Raw genomic sequence first — 14,056 nt, forward strand, 5'->3', positions numbered from 1 at the left:
CCAACAAGAATTTTACTCTGTGCACGGTGCTGTGCTAAGAGGTAAGAAACGGAATACTTTCATCCTGATCCCCTGTGTGATTTATCCCCCATTTTTCTGCTGTCTGATCGTAACATCTGCGCTCTCCTCCTGAGCACTGCCAGTGGCTGAATCCAAACCAGGTCCAGATAATCAACCTTTTGCACCTGCCTTTTTAACAAGCTTCACCTTTTTGTGCTCTTAGCCACGTTGCTTCCCACTTGCTCCATTTTCCTGCTGGATGGGTACGTCATCAACAAGACTTACTGCGGTTAGCCAGTAGATCTCTATTGTAGGGCAAATTTCTATTGTTTCTACTCTACATATTGTGCATTCCTAATTAAGATCCAATGCTTACCCTTGGCATCAGCCTCAAACTCTGCATCTTCCTCACTGTCCAACTTCACACTTTCTGTAATGGGTATAACAGAGGTGAATAAAGTTATTATTTTAAAAAGAAAAATAGCACCACAAGAGGATTAGCAGTTTATCACATGTGGCAATACCAAAAGTAAAAACGATATATAAAAAAAATTTACAGAGAAACATAAAACAATAATCATTACCTTCAGGGTCAATGGCTATGTCATCAAGGCTCTTGCCTTTAAACTCTGCAAGACGCCCTTGCTCTAGGGCAGGGGTCTCAAAATCCAGTCCTCGAGGGCCGCAGTCCTGCAGTTTTTAGATGTGCCACAGGTACAAAACACTGGAATGAAATGGCTTAAATACCTCCACCTTGTGTAGATCAGTTCTCCAGAGCCCTAAGTATTCTATTCAGGTGTGGTGCAGCAGAGGCACATCTAAAAGTTGCAGGACTGCAGCCCTCGAGGACTGGAGTTTGAGACCCCTGCTCTAAGGCTATGAGGACTTTACTGACTTTAGCTAGCTGAAGGGTACCTTCAGGGAGCCTATAGAACTGCCAATGAACTCTTATATCGTGGCCAAGGAAATTAGCTAGCTGATCCAACTCTGTATTACTGAGGTTTAAGATCTGAGAAAGAGTTGCCGTTTGCTTCCTCAGTTTTGTTGAAGTGAGTGTATCTGGTCTTTTGGCTCCGCAGGTGCTGGCAAAGTAGCGAAGGCAGTTAGAATCATGATAAGAGCTCATGGCTAATGGTCTTGCAAATAAGTGTACATTTTCTGTAGGGACCCCACATTCTTGCCGTTTGCTAATGAGCATATCCAACGACTGCTGCATTTCTGGAGTCAATAGGACTGGTACCTTTCGGCCTCTTTTTCCTGTGTGAACACAAAACTATGTGAACATTTCAGAAGAATAGAAATCATTCTATTCTTCTGAAATATTCACACAGTTGTTTTTCAAGGTCAGATAAAGCCTCTTTTAGATCATCCTGATCACTACTGAGATGGAGAGGGGAGATCGAAAGGGGAATTTTTGATACTTCTCCAGATCGCCGCCTATTGAACAGAATAACTTGAGTAAGGGTGATTTTACACAGATTTGCCCAGGTCTGTGGAGATGTTTCTGTAGACAGTTCATTGCATAAACGTTGTTGTTCACTGAGATACGAATGAAGAGTCTGCACATCTTTACTGAAGGGAAACAACTGTGGAGCATTCCATTTTGATTCCTGCAGTGTCCTCAGCGATGCAGATGAGACAAACTCATTTCATCTTGAGTCATAGACATTTTGGAATGCACGAGCATCTTTGGCTGCTCTGGAATTCCCCTGTACATTTGCATGACTTTCAACAAGTTCTGATATCTTTTTCAAGCTATATATCCAATCTTCAAAGCAAGACTTGGGCATTTCTAGGTGCTTGTTTCAACAACAAAACCAGCAAGGTCTTTCACAGATTCTGCAACCAGCATGAAATTTGCAGGCTTTACATGCTCTTCAATTGTCTTCATGGGGGTTGTTTTCTTTGAATTAATCAACAATCTTCCCAGTTCTCTCATCTTTTGGCCAATATACTCATGTCTTGAAGCATCAAATCCAAGTCTGTTGTAAAGATGCTGCCCATATTCTATGATGAGTTCATCAGACTTCATCACTATGTGAACTTAAAAAAGACAATTACTAGAAATTAGTGTAACTTACCTGAATACTTTTGGTCCTTAACTTAGGGATGAGCAAGTGATCCTCATCCAAAGAGCTGAATAAAAATAAAAAAGAAAGACAATGTTTTTGGTTTTTTTTAAACAAAGGAAAACAGTTAATTTTGAAGATTACAGCATACAGATTAATAAAATCTGAAAATCCAGTTGCTCAGAAAATCTGAATGTTGTGAAAAGTTAAATACGGAAAAACCATAATGTTGTTCTCAAATCATCAGATTAATTCCAAACACCAGCAAAGGTTTCATGATGTTCAGAATGGTCTCACACTCTGGGTCAGTAGGGGCAATACAACTGACCGGACAGATATACAGAAGACAGTAATTGAAACCCTCTGTTGTTTTCACAAGGAGGGTAAACTGTAAGGACACTCGGTGGGGACCCGGAAATTCAACCACACACAGGAGTTAGGAAGAAAAAACAAGTTTAATAAAATATTCAGACACTGGTCGCTGCTCAGGGAATGGTCATCAAACACAGCACTGAGAGGAGAGGGGAGAATACTGGTGATGAACTGATAAAGGAGGGGTAACTTAGAAATGTTCAACTTAACTGACCTGTCATGCAGTGAACGGGTGGAGCAGAAAACAAAAGGTAGAATAGGTTGCTGAGGATCCAATGATACTCTCCACAAGGAGATCCAGTTGGCAGCACACGGGGATGAAGACGAAGATCAGGCAAAGGTCATACACGGGTAGGCAGAGATAGCAAACTTAGCTTGAGGGGCAGGCGATACTCGGTGGTCGTGAGGCAAAGCTTGGGTCAGGGTCCAGAAATCCAGAATAGAAGAGGTCCGAGAAGGGCTTGGCAAGGGGGGTCAATCCGTGGACAGAAAGGGGTCAAGAAACACAGAAGGCTTGGAGGAAAAACGCTGGATTTCTACTGGCTCGTGGCTGTCGATAATCTGGCAAGGAAGCAGAGACTGAGTGGTGTTTAAGTAGGGCGGGGACCAGGTGGAACAGGAAAGCAATCAGTCCTGGCAGGTGAACAGAATGAATGATTAGGCTCAGCATGGACAGACAGAACATGAATCATGACAGTACCCCCTCCTCAAGGTCCGGCTCCAGAAGGACCACCTGGCTGGTCAGGATTGGACCGATGAAACTCCCTAATCAGGGATTTGTCCAAAACATGTCGGGCTGGCACCCAGGAGCGCTCCTCAGGCCCGTATCCCTCCCAGTCCACCAGGTAATGTATGGACCGACCCCAACGTCTGGACCGAAGGAGACGGCGCACTGTGTAAGCAGGACCACCCTCGATTATCCGGGCGGGAGGAGGGGGTCCGGAGAAGGGTACCAACTGAGAAGTGAAAACAGGTTTGACACGGGACACATGAAAGGTGGGACAAACCCTGAGAGTCCGGGGAAGGCGAAGCCGAACAGCCACAGGGTTGATCACTTTGTAAATTGGGAAGGGTCCTATAAAACGAGGAGCAAGCTTGCGGTTTTCAATCCGCAAAGGAAGGTCCTTGGTGGATAGCCAGACTTTTTGTCCCTTGAGGTAGGTGGGTGCTGGAACTCTGCGACGATTGGCAAATCTGGAACATAAAGCAGAGGTCTTCAGAAGCGCCCTGCGGGCCAGACGCCATACCTGCTGGCACTTTAAGGCAGAGGCATGCGCAGAAGGAACTCTAATGGGCCTTTCTTGAAGGGACAACACTGGAGGCTGATAGCCGTAGACAGTGTAAAAGGGAGACAGACCTGTGGAGTTAGAAGGGAGAGAGTTGAGTGCATATTCTACCCATGGTAGGTTTTGTGACCAAGAAGAGGGATCATGTTCACAGAGCATACGAAGCTTGGTCTCCACTTCTTGATTGATCCTCTCCGTTTGTCCGTCAGTTTGGGGGTGGAACCCAGATGAGAGGCTCACCGAGATACCCAGGAGACCACAGAATTCCTTCCAGAATCTAGAGACAAACTGGGGACCCCTGTCAGAAACAATGTCAGTAGGCAGACCATGTAGGCGGAAAACCTCCCGGGCCAGAATCCCTCCCAGCTCCTTGGATGAAGGCAGTTTATGGCGGTATCAGATGGGACATCTTGGAGAAACTATCTACGACTGTGAGAAGGACAGAATGATTATTGGAAGCGGGCAAACCAGTCACAAAATCCATGGATATATGGGACCATGGGCGGTGAGGAACAGGGAGGGGTCGTAGAAGTCCAGAGGGTGGCCGACAGGATGGTTTAGCCTGACAGCAAACTCTGCAAGCCTTGATGAACTCAGTAACATCTCATAGCATGGTTCCCCACCAGAAACAACTTCTGATCACTGATAGGGTCTTAGTGACACCCGGATGACAGAACAGTCTAGACTCATGGCAAAATGACAGTACCTCAGGAATAAGGTGCTCAGGGACAAACAGTCGGTCTTTAGGACAGTTCTCAGGGACGGGGCTTTGTTGATGAGCTTCTTTTATTCTCTGCTCCAGCTCTAACTTGGAAACTGCTAACCGCACGGATGTGGGGAGCACATAATCCTCCTGCTTAGCCTCTTGCCCCTCCTTCATACTCTCATGAAGCCTGGAGAGTGCATCTGGCTTAGCGTTCTTACTCCCTGGTCTGTAAGACAATGAGAAATTGAAACGACTGAAGAACAAGGCCCACCTGGCTTGCCTGGGGTTGAGTCTCCTTGCTGACTTGAGGTACTGCAGATTTTTATGATCAGTCCAAACCACAAAGGGTTCCTTAGCAGTGCCTCCACTCCTCAAGAGCTAGTTTGACTGCCAGCAGTTCACGGTCACATCATAGTTGGTCTCGGAAGAAGACAGTTTTCTGGAAAAAAAAGCACATGGGTGAGTTTTGCCATCAGTGCACCTCTGGCTGAGTACGGCTCCCACCCCTGAGTCAGAAGCATCCACTTCAACAATGAATTGGCGGGAAGGGTCTGGTGAACGGAGGACAGGAGCCGAGGTAAAAGTCGCCTTAAGGCAGTCGAAGGACAGAGCAGCAGACTTACTCCAAATGAACTTGGACTTGGATGAGGTAAGAGCGTGAAGTGGTGAGGCCACAGAACTGAAATTACGGATGAACCGACGATAAAAGTTTGCAAACCCCAGAAATCTTTGGAGTTGTCTGCGGTTTTGTGGGTGGGGCCAATTCATGATGGCGTCTGTCTTGCTGGGATCCATGGAAATTCTGTTAGGAGAAATAATGAAGCCCAAGAATGAAGTAGATGGTTTGTGAAACTCACACTTCTCTGCCTTGATGAACAGGTTATTCTGCAGCAAGCGGAGAATGACAGAACGAACATGAGCTTGATGGGTTGTGAGATCCTTGGAAAAAATCAAAATGTCATCCAGATAAACAAAAACAAAACGACCGACCATGTCCCTGAGGACATCATTGACAAGTGCCTGGAACACTGCTGGAGCGTTGGACAGGCCAAAGGGCATAACAAGATATTCATAATGACCTGTAGGTGTGTTAAAGGCCGTCTTCCACTCATCCCCCTCCTTGATACGGACTAGGTGGTAGGCATTTCTAAGATCAAGCTTAGTAAAAACTGTGGATCCCTGTATCAGGTCGAAGGCAGTGTTCATTAGGGGAAGCGGATAACGATTTTTGACAGTGATGTCATTCAATCCTCTGTAGTCTATACAGGGTCTTAAGGAGCCATCTTTCTTGCCCACAAAAAAGAAACCTGCACCAGCTGGGGAGGAAGAAGGGCGGATGATACCTGCTTTGAGTGCGTCACTGATATAATCCCTCACTGCCTAATGCTGAAGACCTTTTTGCTATTTTGGCAGGAGGAACATCATTCAGTAAACTTGACCTTTCTCATGCCTACCAGCAGCTGGAGTTAGATGAAGAGTCAGAGAAGTATCTGGTTATCAACACCCACAAAGGTCTGTACAAGTACAGTCGCCTCAGCTATGGCGTATCCAGTGCTCCTGCTCTTTTTCAGTCTGTGATGGATCAGATTTTCCAAGGGATGGATCATGTGACATGCTTACTGGATGATATTCTGATCACTGCTTCATCGGAGAAGGAACATCTACAGAGGTTGGAAGAAGTTCTCACACGCCTGGAAAAGCATGGTGTGAGAGTTAAGCTTGCAAAGTGTTGTTTCCTTCAGAGCAATGTGGAATATTTGGGACACAGGATTGACAAAGATGGACTGCACCCCATGGAGGAAAAGGTTGCAGCCATAACAAACGCACCAGAACCAACCAATATTACTGAACTGAAGTCTTGTTTGGGTCTTCTAAATTACTACAGTCGATTTCTAAACAATCCATCTACCATCCTTCAGCCTCTCCACAACCTGTTGAGAAAAGATGAAACATGGATTTGGACAACAGCTTGTACACAAGCATTTGAAGATGCAAAAAGACTACTGCTGCAGAACACAGTGTTAGTGCATTACAGCACACACCTGCCATTGAAATTAGCCTGTGATGCATCACCTTATGGGGTTGGTGCAGTCATTTCTCATATCTTGGAAAACGGAGAGGAAAGGCCAGTGGCATTTGCATCAAGAACGTTAACCGATGCTGAGCGGAAGTATGCCCAAATAGAGAAAGAGGCTCTTGCCATCATTTTTGGAGTCAAGAATTTCCACAAATATCTTTACGGAAGGAAATTCACGCTCGTAACAGATCACAAACCATTGTTGGCTATACTGGGACCAAAGTCAGCGGTGCCAACACTTGCTGCTTTGAGGATGCAATGCTGGGCTCTTATTCTAATGGCATATAACTATGACATTGAATACAGAAGATCAGCTGACCATGCCAATGCGGATACGTTGTCACGTTTACCGCGGAACTCACCAGACAACACTGCAGAAAAAGGAAGCATCTTCTACTTCTCTCATGTGGAAGAACTACCAGTATTAGCAAAAGACATTGAGAAAGCGACTATGAAAGATCCGCTTCTTAGCAGAGTGGAGCTACACCATGAATGGGTGGCCAAATTATGTACAGGATGAAACACTTAAATCATATTTCATTCTCAGACATGAACTGTCAGCAGAATAAGGATGTATTCTTTGGGGACAACGTGTTGTTATTCCACCAAGTTACCAACAGAAAGTGCTGAAAGACCTGCATCATGAACATCCAGGCATATGTCGTATGAAAGCTCTCACCCGCAGTTACCTGTGGTGGCCAGGGTGTGATGGTGACATACAAGAACTGGTCCAAAGCTGTCAAATTTGTCAAGCTGTGCAGAAGTTGCCAGCGGTCGCAACACTCCACCTGTGGAAGTGACGTGAAAGAGCATGGCAATGGATTCACATTGATTTTGCTGAAAGGGACAAACAGTATTTCTTAGTGGTCATTGACAGTCATTCAAAATGGTTGGAAGTTTTCCCGATGACATCTATCACATCACACAATACCATTGGAAACTTGAGAAGGTTATTCTCTTCATATGGACTTCCAGAAGAACTTGTTTCAGACAGTGGACCTCAGCTGGTGTCACAAGAATTCCACCAGTTTTTGGGGTTAAATGGGATCCGTCACACAGCTGTTCCTGCACATCACCCTGCATCAAATGGAGCAGCAGAGAGGTCAGTACAAATCCTGAAACGATCTTTGATGAAAAATGTACTGGAGACAGATGGGAAGGCCACATTGCCACTCAGTCATCGCTTGGCAGACTTCCTGATCATGTATCGCAGTACACCGCACACCGTGACAGGTTGCACACCAGCGGAGTTATTCCTGAAACGTCAGATCCGAACCCGTTTCAGTCTTCTCAAACCTGACCTTGCTCAACACATTAAACAGAAGCAGTCCAAGCAAAAGCGACCTCATGATCGCAGATCTCCATTTTTACATGTTTTTTCGGAAGGAGAGACTGTTTGTGTCTGAAACTTCAGAGGAGGATTTGTGAAGTGGACTTGTGGAACAGTTCTGAAGAAGTTGGGAAGCGTCACTTATCGGATACAAGATGGACAGAGAACACGCACCATACATGTTGACCACATGTTACCATGGAAACAAGCTGTGGAGAACTCTCCGGTTATGTCTTCCCCAGTGCTCGTTGAGGAACCCGAAGAGATCAGAGACTGTTTTGTGCCAGGAAGTCCGAGAGGAACAGTAACAGCACCAACGTTACCTGCTGAATCACCTGGGCAGACAACAGAAGAACCCTCGGTATCAACCCCTAAAACAACCCAAAGCCCATCAGCAGAGCGCAGATACCCTGTGAGGCACAGAGTTCCTCCAAAGAGACTGAATCTTTGAAAATGTATAAAGCATTATTTAGTTACTGCTAGTTGATTTTTGAGGTGATAAGCCATTAAGTACAGTCTTAATTGTTAAATTCTTAGTGAAGGCAGTATGGAATTTCGTTTGCTGTTATTATACATTTTGTCCTACTTATTAGTTGCAGTAGAAATCTAAAAGGGGAGGAATGTAATAGAGTGGTTTGTTGCCCCTAGTTGTAGAAATACAGATATACCTGTTCTAGGTATAGTTCTTAGTAGGCCAACTTATTAGCACTGAGTTAGCAAGAAAGCTGTACTGAAGTGGGTGTCTGGTTCCTGTGTTCCACCATTGAAAGACTTCGTCTTCATATTCCCTCTGCTTCATTCTTCCAACCCAGAATATCACATATGTGAAAGTAGACTAAAAAAACAGAACACTGCAATCTTGAGGTTAATGTCAAGTATAATCTATCCAAGAACTAGGACAAACTTCACAAGAAGTCAGTCCTGATGTTATTATAAATTGGAGCTGACGTTCATGTCTGAAATGAGGGACCTAAAAATATGTAAAGATTTTAAAATGTAATTTATTATCAAATAAACCTAAAAATCATAAGCAAAAGGCCAGCCAACATTTGGACAAATAGACCGACCACTAAAATAACATGAAAAACATGGACTAGACCAGGGGTTTTCAAAGTATGAAAGGGTGAGTCCCCCTCCAAGGAGCACAATGTCTGCTGCGCCCCCCCCTACAACCCCTGAACTGTGACATGAGCTCCATGTCACAGTTCAGTTGTAAAAACTCCACCTTCAGCCCCGTTCTGGCCAAAACCAGTGATGGCATAGTTACTTTGAAAAAGTAACTATAATCGGACAACTGATTACTCCTTGAAAAAGTAACTTAGATTACTGACTACTTGATTTGGAAAGTAACTAAGTTACATTAAAAGTAACTTTTTAGTTACTTTCAGCAGCTGCTAACAACAACGCTCTGCCTCCTGTGAAAATCACATTGAGCTTTGCTAATACTTAATTGTAAGTTATTTTATAATGGCAACATCAACAATGTGTCTCCACTGATAAGGTTAAACTGAAGAGGAGATTGTACAAAAAACGTGAGTAATTTGTGTGGTTCACTGTTGTCTGGAAAACTCTAAGAAGGATTTTAAAGCCCCCCCCGTCCAGCCTCCAGATTCTGCGTTACGGCCCTGCGTTTGGTGTCAGCGCAGCGCACAGAGCTCCTCCTGCAGCTCCACAGCTCAGATGGCTGCACAGATTTGTGACACTTATCTTAATATTAATAATTATAACGGTGCTAACTTGCCATTATAACTATTGCCAACTACGGACACGTTTATTTGTGGCTGTTTTCACGTTTATTGCGCTGTTCGTATTGGTCTCGATGTTTGCAGTTTTCTGGAGCGCAACGTGAAGCACGACGTCATTCAGAGGTAATATATTAACTTGACATTAACAAAGACTCAGCGGGACGGATCATCCAGGAAATGATGGACAGGAGAGACTGACTAAAACTACCTTAATGACGGACAAATTCTGGGATTTATTATGAGTCTCTGCTTATTTCCAACCCCAAATGAGTAACTTCACGTTCAAAAACGAGCCCAAAAAGGCGCAACCAGCAACTCGTTAAATTTTCAAGCGACTTTAAAAAAATGAAGCCCAAAGCCGCTTATAATAATCGGACTTGGCGACAGAAACTCAAAATAGTTCCAGTTTTTCCACCAACAAAATGCGCATCTCCCTCCATTGTTTACATTTCTGCTGCACAGAGACGTCGGTCACTCGACAAGACGAGTAGAGGAAATACGATTAAAAAACAAAAGAAGATTAATATCTTCTTTTGTAACGCAGTAACGCAAAAATGATTTTGATAAGTAACTGTAGTCTGACTACTGGATTTGAAATAGCAACGCGTTAGATTACTCATTACTGAAAAAAGTGGTCTGACGTCAGTAACGTTACTGACAAAACTGGCCAAAACATCCTCTAAGGGGGGAAACATTTCCACTGATTCCCGCTCCACACGCGCACCCCACAGTACCAACGTTTTCCTAAATCCACAGAGTTGATCGTGTGCGTAAAAGACGTTTCTCTCACATCAGTAGACAGCAAGCAGATAGCTTTCCGGTTTCTTTTTTCCCTCGCACCACGCCTCCCCTAAAGTGCTCTGGCGCCCCCCAGGGGAGGCGCGCCTCACACTTTGAAAGCCGCCGGACTAGACAAAAGGAATGTTGAATCACAGCAGTAAGGATCTACTACAAAGCTTGTTCTGCATCAGATAGGCAGGGATCCTTCATCGAGAAAACCTTTAACGTTTACTGTTTATAGAGCATTTGACGAAAATATTACATTTCCTCCAATGTAACTTTACTGACAAATCTCAGACATCACAAGTAGGACTAGAAGCCCAATGAAAAGAAGTTCAGACATAAATACCTTTTTCTTGGAGGACTTGGACTTAGGTGGAGCTTGGTCAGATGAACTAGCATACTCAACATCGGCACCCTGAGTCACATTTGGTTCTTTGTCAACCTTAGGAAAAGACAAAAAATAGTCCCTTAATACTGCAGCATTTTGAATACTGTCCAATATTTGGGCAAATCAACTGACTACATAAACAACATAAAATAAACCATTGATTAATCAAAAGAAATGCAGCTGCTGATCAGCATGGTGCATTGTTGATGAATCACAGCTATAATGTACGAGTAAGAAGCTGGTTCAGTTTAGCAGTGATGCTTCATCAAGAAAGTCTTCCTTTTCTGTATCACTTTTACCAGTTCAAATGTTTACCTAAGAAGACGTCACAGGAGTGACTCGTTTTTCTTTTCATATTTTTAACAAAATTTAACTAACTTAAGAAGCAAAAATATAGTTTTTCAAATCTAGAACGTAAATATATGCTTAACATATCTACTCAAGCATTCCCTAGGTACATACATTGAAAATATATTGATCGACTTCCATCTTAACTATAAGATTGTACTCGCTCCCAAATCAGTTCCACAAAATGTAATATTCCACTCTTCAGTATTTTATCCTCATCAATAGAAACAGATAAAACCTGGGTTTAGCCTTGACAAGTCATTTATATAGTGATCTGAAATTGATCCATGACAAACCTTCTCCCTCCATGGCCAGTCAGTTCCTCCATAGTTCTAAGTTATTTCCTCTCCAGGGTTTATATCTTTGATGGCAAATAAGCACAGGTGTGGCTTTCCATCTACCACTATCTTTTTCATTGTACAATTTGGATTTTTGTGGTCATCATTAACTAATCTTCCAAGACCGTTATCCTCTTGGGATGCATCAATACTTTACAAATAAGGTGAGGGAAAAAAAGAGACAAATGTTAGTCTGTCTAATATCTTTTGGTTATCTTGGCAAATATATAACGTTCAAAAAACAGCACTTCTTAAACCAGCGCCATTGACTTTGAAGAGATGAAAAGTTTTACGAACTTACATTGATTTATTATAAACTCTGGACGTACCACCACCATCTTTCATGCCACAAGAAGTCAAACAAGAAGACTGTACATGCCCTATGATACAGTGTCCTCCTCCTTTGTGATTCTTCAGAGTTGATCAAAGCCTATCTGAACTCCACCACAAAATCTCCTTTTTTAAAAGGAGTCATGGTGAACACACCTCGTCCTAAACACACAACAACTGTGAATGGCAGATCAGAAGTCTATGGAGTATGACCTCCATTGCTTCAAAATTATTTTTTCAAGAAGGATTTCAAATGTTATTTGTGGAAATACATGAATTTTAATGTTCATATGAACACAGACCCACCTTTATAGGCATTGATGAACTTTACTTCCAATCTCCCTGTCTTGTCACTGGACTTGCTGCATGTTCAGCTGCATGTCGTTTAGGAGGTATTCTACTTTTTATTGATGCCATTGTCCTGTTAGACAGGGCACTGGTAATCAATCAGAAACCTTCCACCATAATTGGAAGACAAAAGTTTTCAGGATATTATTTTCCTGTGAAATATTTTAGTTTGCATATGTTTTAGAATATCATACAGTAATTATTTGAAATACTTAAACCTAAGACAGTATGTTGGGACACAAAGGAAAACAGCTTGCATGACAGGTAGCTAATGTTAACACAATCTTGTTAATATAACCACCTTCTGTGGTATGCCTTTATATTTATTTAAAAAGAAGCTCGGCTGGTATCACCGATCATTAAATCTTTTAATTAAACCGGTACATTAAAATACATTTAAAATAAGAGAAATTACTTACACTTCCACGTGACGAGCTGCTTTGCCCAGGCTTAATTGTGACCTTAATTTAAAGGTGCGCTTCTTTTGTCAGTCCGCGCGGCCCCGGGTGGAGACAAGTAAAACACAAACTACCAGCTTCCACCCGTCCGGTATGTCTGTGTCTGTAAATCCAGGTGAATCAAGTATCTTCCTGAAGTAATTTAAAAGGACTGCGTGTTTGACTTGATGGCATAGACAATAATTAACTATCTATGTTTTTAAAAGTAGTTTTTTGTAATTGGTAAGTCAGGATTTTTTCCTCCTCTCCTGTGTCGGGTTCCTTAAGTTCTGTTACGTGTTTACATTTAATCGCTACAATCTGTTTCCCAGTTGTTGTTTTTTTACGTAGTCGTCCACATAGCACGTATTTTTTTTCCAGATTGTTTGTTTGATTTTAAGTGAATTATATAAATTGGTACTTTGTTGCAGATGACTACATCTGAAGAAGTGTGGTGGATTAAACTCTGATTACTTAAGTGCTTGTACTCCCTGTTCTCAACATTGACAAGGCATGTTGTACCAAACGTGTTATGCATATCACACATTTACATGGCATATTAAATTTCATTTTATTCGGTTTAAAATATTTTAATTAAATATAAATGTATTAACTATTTGTCGAAACACAATTGTAACTTTTTTATGTGCCACTTGCACCACATCATTAATTATGTATGAATTATTGAAACATTATCTATTATTAACTTACTAACTACTTAGTGACATCAAACAAGTAGGAATTATGGAGCCTGTTTCTTCTGCCCCAAATTTCCACATTGTTGGTTACTATCTTTGTTGCTGAAAGAGGTAATTTCTTTTCTCACAAACCAACAGTCTTGCTTCATGATGTGCAGATCAAGAGGAAGGGTTGATCTTTCCCAGTGGCCATTTTCTCCTTCTGGTACAGTTGTGGCTTTCTCTTTTGGTATTAATTCTGCCTTCGAGCAAATGGATTTCTGGGTGTAAATGTCTGGTTACCTGAAACTTTAGATGTTTGTATTTCTTAAGCTATTTTATCAGTCCATCAATCAAGTTTATTTGTATAGCATATGTCAGCAACAAGGTAGTTCAAAGTGGTTTATGTCATTAAAACACAAAAATACAAAGTCACAGAACACACTGTCAACAATGGAAACTTTGTAACTATTTTTATGTGGTTCTGAGGATTCAGAATACATCACTACTCCACTTGCCACTTGCACCTCATCATTAATTATGCATGAATCATTGAAACATTGTCTATTATTGACTTACTAACTACTTAGTGCAAATGTCTGGTTAGATTTAGAACTTGATCTCTAGTTTCTAGCTGTAATAACTGAAACTGTGCGCTGACTCTAGATCGTTCCTCTTTAGGTCCAACGATAATAACTTCAGTTTTGTTTCTGTTCAGCTGGAGAAAGTTTTGGGACATCCAGCCATTTGAACTAAGCATCTTTTCGGTGCTTGGATGGGTTCTGAATCACCTGATGACTGTAATGTACAGCCATCTATCAT

General features: G+C 42.3%; 1 protein-coding gene across 1 annotated transcript; it reads left to right on the forward strand.

The window, feature by feature from the left end:
- Positions 1–4,225: 4,225 nt before the first annotated feature.
- On the forward strand, positions 4,226–7,916 carry LOC122825875 (uncharacterized protein K02A2.6). The gene is given in 4 exon segments (XM_044107453.1): positions 4,226–4,282; positions 4,849–4,873; positions 5,808–6,980; positions 7,081–7,916. Coding segments are annotated over 4 exon segments (2,091 nt in total).
- Positions 7,917–14,056: the final 6,140 nt, after the last annotated feature.

The sequence above is a fragment of the Gambusia affinis genome, linkage group LG22 (genome assembly GCF_019740435.1).
Source record: "Gambusia affinis linkage group LG22, SWU_Gaff_1.0, whole genome shotgun sequence".
Lineage (NCBI taxonomy): Eukaryota > Metazoa > Chordata > Actinopteri > Cyprinodontiformes > Poeciliidae > Gambusia > Gambusia affinis.